This window comes from Crocodylus siamensis, chromosome 2 (genome assembly GCF_052110815.1).
Source record: "Crocodylus siamensis isolate JL-2025a chromosome 2, ASM5211081v1, whole genome shotgun sequence".
Lineage (NCBI taxonomy): Eukaryota > Metazoa > Chordata > Crocodylia > Crocodylidae > Crocodylus > Crocodylus siamensis.
Window position 1 is genome coordinate 69,040,748 of NC_143396.1, and position 20,859 is coordinate 69,061,606.

General features: G+C 42.2%; 1 protein-coding gene across 13 annotated transcripts in view; it reads right to left on the reverse strand.

Annotated features, from left to right (window-relative positions):
• Nucleotides 1-20,859, reverse strand: part of TENM3 (teneurin transmembrane protein 3) — a 2,356,642-nt gene that overhangs the window by 54,809 nt on the left and 2,280,974 nt on the right. For all 13 annotated transcript variants that reach the window (XM_090036139.1, XM_090036135.1, XM_090036141.1 and 10 more), the window contains 5 exons: nt 15,910-16,126; nt 14,799-14,918; nt 14,082-14,343; nt 3,530-3,797; nt 2,855-2,998 (listed from right to left, as the gene is read on the reverse strand). In XM_090036139.1, the coding sequence (XP_089892265.1) occupies nt 2,855-2,998; nt 3,530-3,797; nt 14,082-14,343; nt 14,799-14,918; nt 15,910-16,126 (1,011 nt within the window). The remainder of the gene's footprint in view (nt 1-2,854; nt 2,999-3,529; nt 3,798-14,081; nt 14,344-14,798; nt 14,919-15,909; nt 16,127-20,859) is intronic.

Consider the following 20,859-nt stretch of genomic DNA (forward strand, 5'->3'; position numbering starts at 1 on the left):
TTAAGTGTAAAGTGTAATGCGTAGCAAGGGCCTTACAGCAAGTGCTGGCCATTTCCCTCCAGGTAACACACCTCAGTCAGTAAAAGAAGACAAATGGATTGTAGAGCTGTGGATGTAAAAAATAGCATGGAACTATTTTAAGGGCAAAAGTGTAAATACGTTCAAGACCTTGCATCCCAAGATGAAAAAAGACTGGTAGGGAAGGGCTTCAGTTCTGCATGGATGAGCAAGCTTCCAAGAAGGAAGATCTTTTCATGATTAAAGAATGCATGAAGAAAGTGAGAATGGCCAAAGACTTAGCTGAGGGTGACCTTTAGAACAAAACTAAAACAAATAGCAAAAGCTTTTTTATCATACAAAAAGAAAGAAAACTCAGGGAAAGAAGTGTAGCTGGGTGAAAATGGGGTGCACACCAAGGACAACCTAGGTATGGCCCAAGTATTGATTAAATACTTTGTCTAAATCTGCAATAAAAATACAGATGGAACTGAGGACACTGGTGGGGTGCCGCATGGCAGTGGGGACATGAATAGAGAACTTAGTATATTTGAGGGGTAAACAAAATAAAGATGGCATAAAAACTGGGGTTAGGGGTGCAATCTAGATTAATTCCATTGTAGCATACTGAAAAAAAATGATATATAATTTAACACATCTGTTAGCACAAATCTTCACTGAATCTGTCAATTCAGGTATGGTACACTATGACGGAAAAAATAGTCAATGTAGTGCCTATTTTAAAAAAAGGGGAAAGAATGACCTGTCGAGTACAAGTCTATTAGCTTAATTTCAGTAGTATGGAAGGTCTTACAACAGATATTTAAGGAAAGAATGATCAAAGATATTGAACTGAATGATAGATGGGAAAAAATGCAATATGGGTTTATCCAAAGAAGACTGCATTTGATGACATGATAAAGGACGTGGATCAGGGAAATGCAATGAACTTAATTTATCCTGATTTAAACAAAGCTTCTGATACCATGAGTCATGGGAAATTACAGGTCAAACTGGAAAGGATGAGGATCAGTGCAACAATCATGAGGTAGATGAGGAGTTGCTTCGAAGAGAGCCTACAGCAGGATACTGTGAAAGATGAACTACAAGACTGGAGAGTGGTTATCAATATGTCATAATGGAATCATTTTTAGGACCTGTCATGATATTTTTATCAGCAATCGTGGTAGTGGAAATATATGTGTGCTCACGAAGTTTGTTGATGACACTAAACTGGGACATACTGCCAATGCAGTAGATGGCTGGTTTATTATACAAAATTTAGATAATTTTGTGCAATGGAGTATTAAAAATGAAGTGAAACTTATCAGTAAGAAGTGTGAAGTCATGCGCTGAGAGGCCCAACAACAATGACTTTGGCTAGGGGATAGGGGTATCCCAACTGGGATGACTAAGGAGGAGAGGAATTTGAATATATTGGTTGATCGTGGGATAGTCATATGCCGCCAGTGCGGTATTCATAGTGTATGTTTGGTCTGGTTTATCTTAACAAAATGGAGATTGAAAGGGATTATGAATTTGCTTCTTAATATTTATCCCATCAATATACCTGTAAAGAAAAAATACTTTTCAGACTGAAGAAAAATGTATATCAGAAATTAGACGGTTTCAGAGGACCAAAGTTCTGGAATGGTTTTCAGAGTCAAGCAGTGGAGGCCAAGAACCTGATAGACTTCTGGATTGGACTGGGTAAATTTAGGGAATGGTATGACAGGAGGGAATTCTGGCTCAACAATCAGTGTGTGAAATCATGTATTTTCAAAAAAAATAAGTCTCTTGCAGGTTGCAGTGTAGTCAGTAATGTAGGTAAGGGTGGGCAACTGGGCCACAAACCTCAGGCACCAACAAAGGAAGGGCACTCCCAGGCCCCCTCTGCCTGTTGTGGCATTGATTGCCCTGGTGCATCCCCTGTTCTGTGCATTCCTCTGCCCCTGAATTGCATCACTGCAGCATCCAAGCCATCTGTTGCTATCCCAGCCCCACCTGCTCCTTCCCCTCTTGCTTGCTTACTGAAGCTGCCACTTCCCCTTGTGAATGCTACTGCCTTTTGAGATGCTTTCCTTCTTTCTTCTGAAGCACTGGAATATTAGCCACAGCTAAGGCTGAGGGTTCTTGACTAGGTTAAGATAATGCTCCTACTGATACTTGGAGAAGTCAGGGGTTTCCAACTGGAGGGTTTTGTTTTTCCGCTCGGGAAATTTGCTGTCAAACACCATCTGGGAGTCCGGAAGGAAATTTCCCTCTAAGTCAAACTGGCAAGAACTGTGGGCTTTATGCCATTTGCAGTAAAGAAGGTTAAGGTCCTTCCACGCACAGTGTTTTAAGATCTTTTGAGCTTGAGATATATTAACCATCCACTTGACTGTCACTGCAGTGCTAGGGCACTGGAAGTGCCCATGTCTCTCTTTCTTTTATCTATGGACTATTAGAGGTTGTTTTTGGTGTTTTGGATATTTGTGGCTGTGGGTTAGAACTGGTGATCTAGAGATTCTGTGAATAGAGCTGCCTGCAAATGCAGGGGACTAAACTCAGTGTCCCAGGATACTCTTTCCTATCCCATCTTCTTAAGAGCACCTCCAAAATAAAATATTTTTTGAACATTTAAGAAATAATGACACATGCCACTAATTGTGACACCTCTGTTAAGTAAAAGCCAAAGGCTTTTATGAGAGTGAAATGTGACATCATATGCCAATTTTGAGCACTTACCACATACAAAAAAATTCATACTTTGCTAGTATATGGATCTTTTTTAAATCAACCCCTCCAAAAAAACCCCAAACAAATTATGAATACATGATTAAAGCTATTAACAATGACAAGCATAAATCCTTACCATTCTGAACATCCAGTACATGATGTTTATCTAACGTCCAACCACCCATGTTGGAGGCATCAAGCTCATAGCCCTGCAAAATGGCAGTCCTCTTTTCCCAGAGAGTGAGATCCAAACAAGACTCATATTCATACCCTACAGATACTGGAATAAGAATAAATAACACTTTAAATTTCTAATGCTATTTGAAAATGGTTTTTTTTTCAGAAAAAATAAATATTTTCATTTCTCTGCTAAGCATATGATTTATCTGATCTCATAAACCTTCATATCTGCTATCATACCAAGAAAGTTGAAAATGATGTGTTTTTCAAAGTAATTTTGGAAGATTAAAATTATCTTGTTTTTTAAACGTGCAACAGACTAGTATAGAGTAAATTTCTTACATCAGTCTACTGAAGATCTTAAAATTAGATTCACAACAAATAGCTGCATGAACCTCTCCTCAGATTACTTCATTATACTAAGTGTAAATTGACTGAGATCTGACAATTACAAATGAAACCCCTTTCTGATTTTTCTTTTATAATACACTATTATAAAAAGATACATTAATCTGACCTAACATTTTATTGTATGTAACATTTTCTAACTAACTGATTAAATAATTTTTATTTTAACTCTGGAATTCTAAGACAATAATGAAAATTCAGAAAAACTCCATAGTGAACATACCAACAGCTTCAGATAAGCCATAGACCTTCTGATTGTAAGCATCAGTTTTATCCCATATGAAAGTATAAGCCAGATTAGGAGAAGCAGGGAACCATTTTTGGAAAAGTCTTCCCACCACTGCCACCATAAGATGAACCTTCATTAAGTTAAACGGTATAACAGACTGTGTCATGGTGATCTTAAGAACTGATTTATATCCTGCTGCTCTGGAACTTAAGTATGATAATTTCAAATCAGTTCCTGGGATTGTGGTCTCTTCATGAAGTACCTAAAGGTTGACAAGAAAAATGACAGTATCTTAAATGATTTTGAAATTACACTGAATACAGCAAGCCATTGTAAAAGGATGCCTGCTAGAACAAGACATTAAAACCCATTACGAAGCAGAGCCTGCACCTGAACTCCATTTTAATAAGTAAAAAATTTGTTGAAGGAAATAAGAGTAGGTTTTTTTTAGAAGACCTTTTTTGTGTTATAGCCACTTAAGAGTATTTCCTAGAGAAGATGCAGAGAAGGGCACAGAGGGGCTGGATATGATGAAAAACTAAAGAGGCTAGGCCTATTCAGTTTAGAAAAGAGATGTGTGTGGGGGGGGGACAGATAAGGGTGTACAAAATACTAAATGGCAAAGAGGAAGCAAATAGGGATTTAATATTTACTCTCTCCCCCAAAACAAGAAGTAGGGGCCACAAAATGAAAACAGTAGGTAATAAGTTTAAAACTAACAAAAGCAAGTTCTTTTTCACACAGTGTGTAATTAAAGTGTGGAACTCACTGCACCCACATGCTGTGGAAACTGACAGCTTAACCAGGGATTGCACAAATTCTTGGAGGAAAGGGGCATCAGTAGCTAATGAGTGTGGGAGTTAAGGATACAGCCTCTGTATCAGAACTTCCTTTAAATGAGAGAGAAACAGTGGAATGACAGGGAACGAGCTGCAAGTGAGAGAGGAACAGCGGAAAAAAAATCCTGGTCATACCCCGTACTCTCTCTTTCAGCATCCACTCTCTCCTGCTCTGACATAGGATAATAGGCGACATGGACCAATGATCTGACCCAGTAAACGTCAGTTCTTTTTTTACATAAACTAAGTCCCTCAGCCATCTTCCTTTTTTTTTTTTTTTTTTGGAAAAAAATTCCTTGTGTCTTTTTACACAATAGTTTTGTCAATGAAGTAACCTCTTTTCTCCAAGTCTATCAGGCAAAACATTTCTTCTGAAACTTCCACCTACCCCAAGATGTGGAATACACAATGCATACAGTCAGTGTAATATAAACTATACTTTTCCAGGAAGCACTAGATATTATGTAGGATTCAGTATTCAAATCGACATGTCTCTACATGGGTTTACTAATTTTACTATTATGTCTACATTGCACAATTCATAAGCTGATTTGCCCTAATGGTTTAGGATCTCTACACAACCTGTTCAGTGCAGATCAGTGGTTCTCAACTTTTGTAGATTCAAGGTATCCCTTGTTAGACTCTTGGAAAGTGCTAGCTCTTACCTTTTGCTTGGTTTTTGACAACAGAAAAATAATAAAGCAATGCTTCTGTTGTAAAGAACTTAGAATGACCACAACAGGTCACACTATAAATTTGAAATCTGTGGTTTTATATTGTAACTCACATTGACACACCTAGCAGTGCTAATGCTGTGAGGCACACCTGTTGACAATCACTGGTGTAGACATACTTTCAGAGAGACAAATTTATTTCTGAGAAACAATAAGTCTGAGACACCACACAACAGAATCAAAAATAGACTTTGTAAAGTGAATTAGAGGCTTAAAATTCTGCTTGGCTGAACATCTCAGTATCCATCTAAAATCCATCTCAGCATCCATCTCCCATCTAAACCCATTTGCAATTCATGAAGCAGGTACCCCTATGAGACAAGGCAGCGCAGTGCAGAGATATACTCATTTACCTATGAACATGCTAGATCCAATGTCCTGGAGCTTACACAGCATCAGGCAGTGCTGTCTGGAGATACCTGAACTAGCCCACATATGCCAACTATGGGATCTGATACCGCTGTGTCACACAATAGGCTTAGCTTGGTTATCTCTGCAGGATTTTGCTTTGTGCCATACAGACACGCTGTATGTCTACTGATGGGCCCAGTCTAACAGGCGTGTTCAATCATGCCTATTATACTCAGGGGCTAAGGACGGACATTCAAAAAGCCTGAGCCTGAATTGATTCACTGTTTTCAGATTAGTCTAAATTGCACAGCTTAAACTGATTAATAACTAGACTGATATTCTCTGTTAAAGCAGGAAATGCAGCCACATGCCTGCAGTGGCTCAAGCCAGAAGCCAGGGGGCACTAGAGCACACCTGCCAGCCACTGCCAAAGGGGAAGGAAGAGAGACACCTTCCAAGGCTCTCACCCCTCCCAGCTAGAGTGGAGGGGGCATGGCCAGGCACCAGCTGGGGCTAGCACAACACACCGGATGCCAGCCACCAGCGGGGGTGGGGGCAGCAGCTGCCACAAGACTGAGGAATGGGGATGGGGACAAATTCCTTTCTCTGGAGCAAGCATGTATTGAACACAGCAATTAGCAAAGCATGCAACAGGGAACTACCAAAAATCTTCGCCTAAGCTTAGATGCTGCCCAGTAAAACAAAGCATACACAACTTAGTCTAACTCAGGGGTTTTCAACCTTTTGGGGCCAGTGTACCCCTGGCAGCTGGTTGAGAAACAAGGAGTTCCTTGGCAGCTGGGGGTGAGCGGGGAGTTCCCCAGTGGCCAACTGACGAGTGGAAGTGCCAGTGGCATGGAGGCAGCAGAAGTGCCTGCTGCCTAGTACCCACTGAGGCCTTCCCAAGTGCCAGCAGTTGAAAAACCCTGGTCTAACATAAAAAGTAAGCCAGGAAGACAAGAGAAAGCCTTGCATAAGTCTTACATATGCTGAGGGCAGAGTGTCTCCGTACAGCCAGGCATTTAGAAAGGCTTTGTTTAGGTATTCCTATCTTTTACAGGTTCTGCTTTATAATGTAAATGTACCTCTTCTTTGGTGAAGCTGAAGCCCTAGACTCACAGGTGCAGGGCCTGGATCTGCACAGAGCGGACTAGCTTGCCTCCCCCCGCCACTTGCTGTGGAATTAACTCCCTCACTGCCTAGCTGCAGGCAAGCTGCAGAGACTGTGCCCAAACCCTGCCTGGTTGCAGGCAAGCCATGGAGGTGCAGCTGAGGCTGGCAAACTCCAGCTGTGGTCTGCAGGGTTTGCCAGCAGGGGCAGAGTGAATGGAGGGAGGAACTTGCCTCAGAGGCCATGGCAAGCCAGCATCTGGCCACACCCTGCCCCTGCTCCAGCTAGAGAGCAGAGGGGAGGGGCCAACCCAGCTCTCTGGAGCAGAAAGAAGAGCCCCACCCAGCCCAGAGAGCATGCTGGGATGCTGGAGGAGTCTGGTTTAACTTAAACTAGGATGGGGCGTGGGACAGACAATGCATAAACTGGTTTGATCCAAATCAGTTAAGTCTGATACTACATTCAACCATGTTTATCTCAAACTGGTTTCGGCCATTTTCAAACTGGTTTATGTGCACTGAATGTCTGTTCTGTTACAGGTTTAAATCAGTTTCTACTCACTTAAACTAGTTTGTGTGTAATGTCTGTCCCTAGCTTGACAGAACTGAATGTAGCAAATGAAAGAAACCACAGCCAATTTCATTCAAAACAACTTCTTGTTTAATGGTCAGTGGTTAGAGCCCTTGACCAGAAACAAAAGAGTTGGGTTGTATGTCTGCCTCAGCAAAACAGGTTCAAACCCACAACGTCCACCTCTTAGAAGAGCGCCCTAGCCCCAGGCTATGGTGAAACAGATCCCCAGGGCCTTCAAGCCTTCTGGATTCATGGGACCAGGAGAGAGCTGAAGGATATCTCATTTTGTAGCCTCTGATAAGGACACTGCCCCACTACCAGAGTTGGGGTTGTGGGACCCGAGTTCCAGTCCCTGCTCCAGGGAATTCTTGCTCATTTTGAATAAAAAAGCCATTGAATGAAATACATAAACAGTGCTGGGAGCAGGACATTCCACTCCCAGCTTTCATAGGCGACGTGTAGAAGGGTTATGGTGGGGCATGTGCCCTCCCCCCCCAAAACTGGCCCTTGCCAGCAGGGGAGCAGGGAGCTCCAGCCAGTACCCCCCCCACAAGAAGTGCCAGTGGCACTTCCATTTTTTCTGATGGGACTTCCAGTTTGCCACCAGCTCTTTTGAGGTCGATGATTGGCTGCTGGGGCCCACCCCCTGGTCAGTGATCGGCCGCTGGGGTGGCCTCCCAGAGCCAGGAAGCACCAGTTGCCCATGCCTGCTTTACTCTTCCCATTCACTGTTTGGGGAACTTAGGTGCCTGATTCATGTTTAGAATTTTCACTCCTGGAGTTGGGTGCTTAAAAGTCAGGCATGCAGATGTTGAGCATCATTTGCCTAAGTTCTGTGGTGGCCTTAGGCCAGGGGCAGGCAATTACTTTGAGCGGAGGGCCGCTTACCCAGTTTTGGCAGGCTTTCGAGGGCTGCACGGGTAGCTGTGCCCCTTGACAGGCGCCTCGCCCCCAGTCACCATCTTGGGACCAATGTCTTGAGTCAATGTCCCAGGGCCAGCACTGGTGGGGCCCAGAGAGGGGCACAAGCTGGCAGCGGTCTGTGGAGCCGGTTGGGCTGCACCAGCAGGGAGAGGGGGTTGCTAGCCTGGCTCCAGAGCCCCTGCTGGCCGGGTTCCCGCACTCCTGCCACCCTGCTCTGGGCCCCACTAGCACTGGCCCCAGGACACCGGTGTGGGCCCCGTGCTCCCACTGGCTCCCTGCCTGCTCACACCCAGTGGCCCCAGCCCCATGGTAGGGGCAGGGACAGTGCACAACCCTGACCCCTTGCCAGCAGGGAAGAAGCTGGTGCTGAGCACAGGGAAAAGCGGCCTCTCACCCACCTGATGGCCGACGCTCCCTGCTCTAGGTGCTCGTAGCCCATGTGGGGCTGTCTGGAGCAAGCACAGGCAGCCTCATACAGGCTGCAGGTGGCTGCAGTGCAGGGCCCTGTGCAGTGCAGTGCAGGGCTGCAGTGCAGTGCAGGGCCATGGGGTGGACGAGGGGCCACTTTTCCCCATGCTCAGCACTAGCTTGTAACCTGCCCCTGATGCCAGTCTGGCAGTGAGGCCGGGTTACAAGGTGGTGCTGAGAGTGGGGGACCGAGAAAGCAGCCTCTCGCCTGCCCAATGCCCAGCGCCCTGTGCTGCAGCCGTTCGCAGCTGGCCTGGGGCTGCCTGTGCCTGCTCCAGACAGCCCCATGTGGGTTGCAAGCGCTTGCAGCGTGGGGCACTGGCCATGGGGCAAGCAAGGGGCCACTTTTGTCTGTTCAGGGAAGGAGCCTGAGGAAAAGCTGAGTGCAGGGGGGAAGTGGCCCCTCCCATGCCCAGTGCCCCACGCTGCAGGCGCTCACAGCCTGCATGGGGCTGTCCGGAGCAGGTACAGGTAGCTCCATGGGGGCTGCAAGCAGCTGCAGCGCAGGACACTGGGCGTGGGGCGGGGAGTGTCCGTTCCCCCCCACACTCCTTCCCTGCCTGGGGTTCCCCCACCACTTACCTGAGCTTCCCGCACCGGGGCAGCCACGTGCTCCCAGCCCACAAACTGTGCCTGGGGCTTCCAGCTGGGGGGCAGGGCCGGGTGGGCCCCGCTGTTGTTGGAGGCCACCAGGCTTCCCCTGGGTCCTACTGCCCATGGTTCCTGCATTTTTTACTAGAACCAAGGGCAGAGAAATATTAATTTTCTAAGTTTTTTTAGGGGCCCCATGGGCCGGAGAGAATGGCCTCACGGGCCGCATTTTGTCTACCCCTGCCCTAGGCCCATATGTCTGTGACAAATCAATTTTACAACAATTAAGCATAAATTTACAAAGAAGTCTGCTACTGTGCAATAGTACTTCCTTGCTTCCCACTTTGTCCTATCTCGTCTACTTAGATTTGTCTGTTTATAGACTGTCCCTTACCTATGTGTATGTACTGCCCCAGGCATAGTGCAGCCCCAGATTTGGGTTAAAGCCTCTAATTGCTAATGTAGCACAAATACTAAATGTTTCATGGGATGGGTATTTTAAATGGTGTGAATATCTATTTTACTTGTGGATTATAAATACTTTCAACTAGTACTTTCTTCCACTTATTTCAAAGGCAGACAGAAGTAGGATGCCTTAGGGAAAGATTTCCCATATTTCCTGATCAATATTCACTACTCAGACATCAGCTCACCAATTTCTCATCTCAGAAAGATATGGTAATTCAGTCTTAGGTTTGGAAAGCTCCACCTGCTTTTTCTCTCATGGAGAAGATTCTGTGTGTGGTAGTTAGATATACAGAGTTTCTGTGGGTTATAATAGTTAATCAACCTTATTTCAAGAGGTGTCAGGACTTCTAACTGGATTAGAAACATATCCCTAAAAATACTGAAGGTCTGCCTGCACTGCAGCTGTATTCAAGTATTCTGAGTGAAATGAAAATATATATTTTTTTAGAGTACAATTATAAATAACATCTCTGAGATGAATACTTTGCTCCTTGAAGAGGGTCTGAGAATCAGGACTGCAGTATTTAATAGGCCCTCAGATGTCATGTAATAATACCAGATAAGTTAAGGAAGATTTATGTACTGCTAATTAAATTTGTCTCTTTTCCCGTCCTATGACCAATTAACGCTGACAGCAGTTTGGCTCAGCTAACAGGATAAACTAGGATGCAACAAAGCTGTCATTCATATCACGTGTGTACAAGCAAATCTCTCTCCTTCTCCAGCCCAAACTCCAGTCCAAGGAGCACATGCTGCTCCTTAGCCCAAGGTACAAAGGGGATAACTAATTTTCCTCTCAAGCTAGAAGGCAACAAATCTATTTGCAGGCTAGCAATGTAAAAGGCCATTCAGGGATATGAGCAATTTAGGATCTATTCCTTTACTAAGACCTTGAAGGCAAAATAACTCTAAGATGTTTGGAGGACTCCCAGGTTGCACTTAAAACAGAACTAACAGATGCTGTTCTCTTTCTGGGTGAAAAAAACTTGAGTAGAGAAACAAAGAGAAACAACATATTTGCAAATTAACAGTAGGTAATGGGATTTCTGTTGGTCTAAGAGTTCATTCAAAACTTCCCTTACAACCAAAAAATGTAGATGAATAGCATTCAGTCTGAAGGTGGCCATCAACCCTCTAGCCTCAGATATCTGAAATCATACAGGCCAGTCTGGTTGTCCTTTTGACAGAATCTTAATGTGAGTTTGGACAACTATCTCATTAAAAATCAGGAGGCTAACTCAGGCCCTTGTAAGGCCAAAAACTAACTGCTGTTGGTCTGTGCAGGCACGAGAGCCTAGTTCTCAAAATATGAATTACAGATTACTCCTTTCCCTTCAGTAAGAAGTGCACTGCCTTAATATATCTTCCTGAGAACTTTGGAGACTAAGGAGTAAAAAAGGACATACATTTCAGCTGTCCTTATGAACGATTAACTAAACACTTAAGCATACTTCTAAAGAGGTAACCAGGAATTGCAAACAAAGCATCTCACTGGGGCCTTCATAATGAATCAACTTAGTGAAGAACAACATCTGGGAAGTCTTTGGGTATAAAAATCATACTACACCAGCTCAGCCAGTTAGCTCAGCCACTGATTTTTCTTGACAGATAATCAGCTTGTCTGGAATAATACTAATTCTGTAAGGGGATCAAGTGATAGCCCATCTACTAGATTGCAAAGCTTGACATTCTATTTATGCATGAAAAACTTTTGGAAGGCAGTTGTGAAATATTTAACCTCTAGTCTGCACATAAAGGTCATTTTAATTTTCACAAATTGCATCAACCTGAGAACTTAAGTTGGCCTTTCAACCCTAAAGATTTCTATGATGCTCCTAAGGGACCCAATCTGCCCAAGCTGCTGAGTCCTGCCAGATCTTGGAGCTATTTGAATGTAATACACTGCATTTCCTCCTGATTGCTGTAGGTTAAAGAGATTGGCCATTTTCTTCAGTTGAACCAAGTTTCAGTATTTATTACTAAATTTACACGGCTATCCAAGTCCTGATTTAATTGCAGGAAAACAAGGTGAAATAGGTTATTTAGATGAAATCTTGGCCCAGAGAAGTCAATGAGAGCTTTTCTGTTAAGCCAAGTAAGTATCTGACTCTAGGTCTTGGAAGTAGACTCTGCCACAAATTCTGCTGAACATTATCACCAATAGCAAAATAAAGTCAAGGAAGAAGATGGACTAGTTTGGTAGAACTCATCTACAGAACTGACTCTCCGAGGAAACACTGGAAATAACCTAAGTGCTCATTCTTGCTAAGTATGTAGCTCCATTCCATGGCATCTTTCTGTCTTACCACTAATGGAAGAACTGATTGGTCAAAAGAGATGAAGAACAATCTTTCAAGTTCTTGTGGAGGGAGACACTGTTGGTACCTAGGTAAAGAAGTAACTATGAATATACCTGCAGAAAACGTATTGACTTCCTAAGATACTGAACAGTGGAAGAATAGCGTAAGGTAACATGTAACTTTAACCTTAACTTCTCTTTTTCATCTAGGAAATTATCTCCCGGGTCTGACTCCATGTTTACTTACTTCTTCCTCTTTCTCCTCTCACCCAGCCTTTTAGTTCTGTTTCCCTTTCTTCTGTGGCAACTTTTCAGTACAGATTGTCACTATATGGGACTAAGTGTGTGCTACTAGAAACACTGCCTTCAAGGGATGATGAAATACTGCATCTAGAGCTCATGAAGCACATCATTTTCCTCTGCATGTGATGCAAAGTATTGCCAAGCCACATTAACAGGATGGTTGACACAGAACGGACACAGGAAATGACTCTTATGTTTTCTGTGTCCATCCCAAATTCTCCCACAGTAAATATGAATTTGCCACTTAGAAAAGAACTGTAATCATACCTTATGAGTTGAAGGAACAGTTTTGAACCAAATAAGCATCACATCTGAAATTGTATTGATTTATCTAGAGTGGTGGGTGGATTGGGAGATGCATACTGTTTGTTATGCATTGTGCATTAGAGATTAGAATGTGACCCATGGGGTCAGAATATTTTTCTTGATGCATTTGTGTAACTTCCATTACCAGAAATAGGGGCTATGTGGAGGCGCTAAGTGGAGAAAACAACCTTTATTTGATGTTTTTAGACAGTAGAGTTATTGCATTTTTGCATGAATAATTATAGTGTGTTTTCAATTCATCAGAAATTGTCCACATTAGTACAGTTAAACCAGGTGTATGTAATATTTTTTTTAATAATGAAAGCCTTCCTTTTAAACCTTTTACAATCACCTTGTCTATTATTACTTTTTCTTGTTTTATAACCATGTAGTTAAATCACTTTCCATGACTTTGGGGACTAAATGTATTATCTACTGCCAAATCAAGAGACTCAGTGGTATTTCGCAGTGGATTGCATTTTGCAAATAACTTTTTTAGTTGAGTTGTAGCTTTCAAAGGTAGGGGAACTGCAGTGAAGGATAAAAGCAAGCACTGGGTAGCATACTTTAGACTTACATTTAATTGCAAGTTGTTTATATCTTTATGTTAAACTGCAAATTGTTTAATTATTTTGTTCTTTTAAGCTCTAAGTGAAACTAATTTGAATCGCACCTACTACATTTAATTGTATCTACAAGAAGTGAGAGTGTTTCTTACTGAAGACTTACAAAACCAGGCTCTTTGTATTAATGACATTTTAAACAAGCAAGCAAACACACAAAATAGCTATTTTTAGCAGGGGAAGCATGACCAAAAAATAATCACAAAGGTGATTTTCATTTCTTAAAATGCAAGTATAATTTAAGACCAAAGGAAAAAGTACATTTATGTTTAATTATTAGGAATTTGGGAATCTAACAAAATGCATTTTAGAGACACAAAGCATTTAGACCGCATATTTTTTGTTCAAAATGACATTCTGGTTTCTTTTCGCTAACTTTGCTCTTGATCTTGTGAGGTGTTGATACATAAAGGCTTCAGTAGGTAAGGAGACTGCTCAGTATCTTGGCAGATACTGTCCTTTCAAAACTATGAAATTTCTCAGTCATTAGGGAAAAAACCATAAGAATGCATAAATATTTATTGAGAACAAACACATCAAACTGAGCCACACTACCCACAGCACACTATGCTACTCTGGAAAAACAAACAATTTACATTTTTCAAGGTGTGTGTTCTTGACATTAATGTTGAACACTAGCAGGCTGATGGTCAAAAAGTCAAGGCATAACTGTGATTATACAGGCATGAAAATTCTCATCTGGCAGCTGATGATACTCCTCAGCACCTTATAATTATAAGAAGTGCGTACAACCAGATATTTGCACATACTGTACTTTTTGCTTCTACTTTTTAATGCAATTGTTTCTATGATTTTGAAAATAAAAGAAATCTATTAAATAACTATACTGGTGCAAATTTCTTTTTCACTATAAATCTGCAGCTTGCATTCTTTTTATTATACTATTTTAAAATTAATCTAATAGAAATGATTGTTTAGTTCAAAGTTAATTGTACCTGTGTCTCAGGAATAATGGGGCTGTCTTCAGGAGAAATTCTAAACAAGGTAGATAAAGGTGATGATACAATGACAGGGTTTGGCCTCACAAATCCACTCAGGTCACAGCTGGGAATGTCATTCTCCTCCTTCTTCATGACCAGGGTATCCATGACATAAAAGACATTCCATGGGATCCACACTGTGTGATATTGTGTGAGGAATGGTGAGCGCTCAAACACCAGAGTCAGAGATGCACCACCATTTGCCACCAAATCAAACCTAAGACAAACAACAAGATTATTCAGATAACAAACTGACCTGAATTCATGCCCCCCACACCGGCAAATTATGTAGTTTCAATGCAGTTTTCATTTTATGCATCTGACTCCTTATGGGAGTGCCTCAGTTTTAGTCCAGTCTAACTCCAATGCAAACAATGGAAAAAAAAAAATCAATGGATTTGCATTAGCCTACTAGTGCATGAAAGAGCTGAAAATCCTACTCCTGTGTTTTAATTCAACAGCCATTTTCTCTGTTTCAGAAAAAAAAATTAACAACTTTACTTGTTTGTAGTATTTACAAGGCCTAGTTTGCAACTGCAACCTCTGAAAAAATGGTGTTTTTTCATCACTTTCAAACCACAAACAATAACTCCAGAGATAACAAAGTTCTCTGGTAAACTAAAATTACATTTACCATCTTCTACTTGTAGACATCCCTAATGGCAAACTTACATTCCATCTTGGCGAGTGATTGTGTATCCATATTCTGGATAATGTAAAAATGACACATTAACTCCAATGAGAGGTGTTCCATCAGCTGTTAATACTTGGCCTCTTATGACAGATGTGAGGCTGTGAAAAACATGCAGAATTGGTTATGCATCTGTTTTCTCAGGCTATCATAAACAAATACCCATGTCTCTATATGTTATCAACTCTTGTTTGCATACTCAGGGTTGAAACAGTGCCTAGCCACTGTCCCTTTTAAACTTCACATAACTGGCATTTTCTAAGCATCTTCATGTTTACCCTCTGTTTTAATCTGGCATAGCTTGTCTTCAGAGTTACAAAGTACAATAATTTAATGAAGAATTTTTAAAACTTATAAACTCTATGCTTTCCTTTCATAAGTCATATCTCTGGCAGTTTCATAAAGAAGAATGTACTTTCCAATTAATTTCAAGGCAATCTGTAAATCTGCAGAGGCTAAGAGGTACAAAATTTAAAGGGGCAATAAGGAACATTTGTGCAACAACTTTTAATCAACTGCTGTGCCCAACTGCATTAATTTTGCCAAATTACTGCAGACACAGGAGTCCTGGTGTAAATCATCTTCTTTTACTCAGTGAGACATAAGACACCTGCTTTCAGTTACTGGTTGATTTTCAGGTCATTACTGCTCTTCAAAGCACCAGTCAAACACTTTATGCAATTATACTGTCATGCACTTAACAGTTCTATTACATTAATTCATAATTTACATTATTTAGTGTGCTTAGTTTAAGAAGTTAAACTCTCTCTTCCTTTCTTATTGCTTTGATAGGTTTCCAACTACAGTCACCCAAATAACTTGGTAGGATGAAGATTTTTCTGATCTTTAATAGAATACCCTTTTATAATGCAAGCATGGCAAAGTGTGTAACTTACTAGCCATGGCACTTGGATTTTTTGTAAGAAATCAGCTATAATAGTCCTTATTGATATAAAAAAAATGAATACTGCATTTATTGAAAGGCCATTTCCAAAATATCACAATCATAATGGATGCTTTACCCATGTTAGCCACATCTGTACTGTGAAATTTTATTTTAGACTCGTAAGGGAGCAATCCGTTGATATTCACCTCTTATTAAAAGGGCTTTCTCCAGGTATCACATGAGTGCTGTCTGGCCCTATCAGGAAACTGATCCGATCATAAAAAGATTTGGCCGCTTGCTGAGATGGCGATTGCTGACTTTGGCTAATGATATCTTGAGGGTCAGGCAGTCCACGACAATAGGGCTGATTTTGGCAAGAACTCTGCAAGCAGCAGTCAGGATCCATACAGTCAATTAATCCATCTGTGGGCAGAAATTCAGACAAATCAACAAACTCTTCCTCTTGTTCTTCATATGTGAACAAGCAATTAGACAAAGTTTGTCTAGTGAGAGACTTGAAAATCAGCATAGTAGGAAAGAATATTAGTAATTAGGATTTTTAACAATTCACTTTCAAGTAACGAAGGGCTCTGTCAATCAGTCTGTCAGAGACACTCAGCTTCTTGCAGGATTTGTCTTCATTTAAAACATTTCTTAAACCATTATATTTTTAAATTAAAAATAAACATTTTAAAACAGAACCCACCCCAGAAAATACAGGGATTTCAACTCTATAGACATTGCTTACTGATAAATATTAAATACTATTTATGGGGGTTAAGTAGTATTTATGTGAGGTTATTTGGTTTGCTGGGAATAGAAACAGGTAACTCCCACTCCACTGCTTTCTTGAACCTATTTAGAGTCTGTGTGCTGTAAGTAGCTTTAAATATTTAACAACATTTATCAAGATGGATTCTTTTATATTTGGGAACAAAGCTTTTGTTGATACGGACAAAGGTCTTTTTTCCCCCCAAGTCTTTTTCATGAAAATGTATGAGAGCAAAGTCTGTGTTAAAAATTTTATATTTCATTCCAAGTAAATTCATGATGCATGATTGTTAATATAAACATGCTTTATGCATGCATGCCTGGTGTTTTTTATGTGCATGCACAATATATTAATACACAATATGGATTGGACCTGTCACCTCTGGAAATCTAATTTGGTGGAAGATTGAAATCAAGCTCAAATAGATAACTGTTAATTAGCCTGAAGTAAAACAAGTCTGGAAATGTCAGCTACACAAAGTTTTCTTCTAGGTGAATGTAATGTAGTATTACATAGCTGATAATTGTTTTCCCTAAAAGTGTAGCAAAACTGAAATCGCTCAAGCATTTTATTATTCCATTTAGGTAAACAGTGAGAATTGTGTTTAGCAGGAAGCATAAGAATTGAAAAAATATACAGTGATTTGAGGAAGCCTCTAACAATATTCCTTCTATAATATGCTTAGCCTCGGATTAAAACTAAAAATAATCAGTCATGATTGTTATACTTGGTTACATTCTACAAGAATGTAAATAAAAAGGGCTCTTCCAAATGCAACTTAAAACAAATTTCCTTGAAGAATGGTTGTATTGCATATCCAGATCAGAGTCTGCATTTTGGCACAGTACTAAAGGCCTGATCTTTCATTTCTTGCACCCCCTTCCAGTTCCCCTTAAACCAACTGGCATGGATGTACGTTTCTGGAGTGTAATGTTTCTGGAGCGTTACTCATTCCTGGGAGGATTTTATTTAGTCATAGTCGCCTAAAACAAGGAACTTCTTATAACCAAACTACTATGATACCATGCTGGTTTGGGCGGTACCTGCCTGGGTCAGGATCCAAACTTGGTACACTAATGGTTAAAGGCTTTCTTTTTACATTTATGTATCCTCCCTCTGGCAATATTTGGTGCAATTGCCAAGGGGGCATGCTCAAATTTAGTCATTCATCTTTGTTAGTTTATAAAAAGCAAATGTACATCTGGCATGTAGTCTGCGGGTCATAAAACTGCATGAGATTGACACCTTCTGAACTAATCAGCTGGAAATGCATTTTTACAAGCCTCTCCACTAACATCAATCAGAGAAAGAATCTCATTTTCACCAGCCAAGATACAGGGACACACTGTTTGTTATTTTTCTGTGGAGTTTATCAGCAACTTGCCCAAGCGAGTGACGGATGGTTATGAATCTGGCTCCCTATAACTTGAGAAAACATTTTTCATTCTTTCTTTGTACTTATATAGCTAGCACTATCTAGTACCACTAAGGTGAATACTCTATTGCCCTGTGTGTCGCCAAGTAAAATAGTCTTGGTAGAACAACTCTGCAAAATTATTAATGCATTTCAGTTTAGCCAAAAAAATGAGATTTGGCTTACATTTCTATTAACTTAGTAGCTATGCCTATCCGATTCCATAAGAAAAATACAAACAACATCAGAGATATTTGAGCTCTTTGGATAATCATTATCAATGCTAGAAAATTATTTTGCATTTCCTTTCTAGATTTTAGTCATTTTTTTATGTACTGCAGGTATAGCAAGCACATTAATATTTACGCACAAGTAAAAAAAAAGGCTCATCCTCAAAAGTTTAAACTCTTGCAATTTCCTTAGCCGAAACATGCACAGAACTGTGAGAGGGAATAGTTTTGCTATGTGCTATTTCTAGAGACTAGTAAAACACTAAAACGGCAGGTGTCCAAACTCCCCCAGGGTGTCCTTTCCTTGCAAACTGGTATATTTAGGAAGTAAATTCAAAACAGGATACGGATAACAGACCTATAAACTGGCAAGCTCTGAGTCCTGTTTTTAAATAAAAATAATTCAAATAGGACCTGGAGGAGGAATTTGGCTAAAGTGCACTTTAGATTTAAATTTTGCAAACTGGATAAGGAAGGAGAACAACTTCACTCACCAAATCAATCTGTATTCCTGCACTTGTGGACTTTTATATGCAGTAGAATCTGGTTATAGCAAAATCATTTTTTTTCCAGCAAAGCTTGTTTTCTTTTAGTGCTAGACTTCCATGGAATTGTCCTTGTACTTTCTATGCCTCCTTGTAATTTGGGGCTAAGCTCAAGAAGCCTATGACAGAAGAATCTAACTTTTGACCTTTACTCTAAGTGCCCACAGTTAGGTCAGGAGCTAGCTGAACACACGTTATCACAGGCATTGGTGATGTTTTTGAACAGAGTGCCAAGAACACCCACAACCTTGACTTGTAAGATGTTGGCGTGCCAAGGGCAGATGGTGGCCTGATCCTTGTGGCAGCGGAGCCCCAGCCCCTTCCCTGCCATCTGCCCTGAGGTGCATGCTAAGCAAAATACTTTTGCATGCCACGCTCTGGCAGGGCTTGCTTATCCCTGCACTAGTCCTTGGGGGGGTGGGGGGAAGGGGCTTGGACTCTCTCTCCATGGCCCAAGTTGAACAGGAAGTGGGGCGGAGGGAGAGGGGCCACCAAAGACTACTGAGAGGAGCTGAATGGTGAAACCACCCTGATTGGCTGGTGGGACATCATGACCACCCATCTGGATTTGATGCAGCAGCAGCTCGTCATGGCCACACGCCATCAGCCAGCTGTTGTATGCAGGCCCACACAGCAAACCCTACATCTGCTGTATGCGTGTGTGTGCATGTGTATCCTGGATGCCTGTATTTTCTCACACCTGATGTTGGTGGCCTCAGCCCCAACAGACTGTTTGGATCTGCGAAGCCCTGGCCAACTAGCTCCTCACTTGTGCGGATCGGGAGCCCTCCCTGGATGAGCAGGGCCAGAGGGCTTCCAAGTGCTCTTGCCCTGAAACTGGACTGTAGGTCTCCAGCCCGAGGCACCACTGCCCACGATCCACATAGTCACCCTTATCCTCTCTCTTCCACTCCCTCCTCTTCTCCCCTCCCATTCCTTGATGGGCACACACCAGGATGCAGGGGACTGAGGTGCAAGAAAGAGACATGCCTCATTTTAATCAAAAGATGGAACTGACAAACTTTTAGTGTTGTTTATTAAACAAAAACTGTGCCAGACTGTCTGCTTCAGAACGGGGAAACTTCTCCGCTAACATTGAGACTGGCTGCACTGAGCAGTTAATGACGATGGGGAGGATGGGCAGCTGTAGGGGCTCATCTTAACAAGCACAAAACCTTGGGGCAGCAAAGGGAATACCATGCGTGAAACTGCCAATCCTCAGTTTAATTAAATGTTGCAGCTGCCATACTGATCATGTGCATAATAAAGAAAAACTATGGAACACTGCCCACTCTAGAACTGGGACCAAAGCCCAAGGGGCCTGCAGTGGCCTGGCCTGGTGGGCTGCCCATTCCCCCCTTCCTTTTGGGGCCCTCCATCTGCACTGGAGACCACTAGTGGCTGAGGGTAGCGAGTTGGCCCTGGAAGGTGAACTGATTCACTGTTGGCTCTCGCAGCAGGTCTCAGGCAGTCTGGTCCTTCCCCGCTCCTCAATGCTGCTCCCTGAAGTGAACCCCACCGGATATGTTCCTGGCTCCTTGGACCATAGCTCAGTGGGTCCTACATGCCATATCTCCTGTTCCAGGGCTTCCCTGCACCCCAGCATCTCACAATCAGAGTGCAGTGTGGATCTTTCCCACACGGCTGCCCATCCAGATGCCCCATGGGACTCTCAGGCATATTTCACCCAAGGAGGAGTCCCTAAAGCAGGGCTTTCCATGCTGGGAAGGGGTAGGGGGCAGACAGCAGCCTGCCCACCACTCTGACCTGGGACGGCAATAGTCTCCCTGTGAAAGGGAGTGCTAATGCCACTCAAGAATGTCTTAGCCGGATCCCAAGCTATGTTTGACTCTGTGCATGAACTTCTTACCCTGGCACTATGATTCTCAGCTCCATATTGGCATAGGTGGCCTCCCTCAGAGTGGCTGACAATCCATAGACCTCATTCTTGGATCTTTGCAGTGTGTTCCTGGGCCTGGGTGGCTTCTTCAAGTGCCAAAGCACCATGGGTGCTAGCAGTCACCAATCTGTCCATTCTAACCATCCACACCAAGGGACCCCTTTGGTCCTCATGTTGCCGGTCTTGTCTAGCCACGTGTCCGGCACCCTGCAGGTATGCAGCTAACAATCCTGAATCCAGCATCTTGGGCTCCACAACCAGGCCTTCCATGAACAAAGGTAGAGTATGTAGGCAA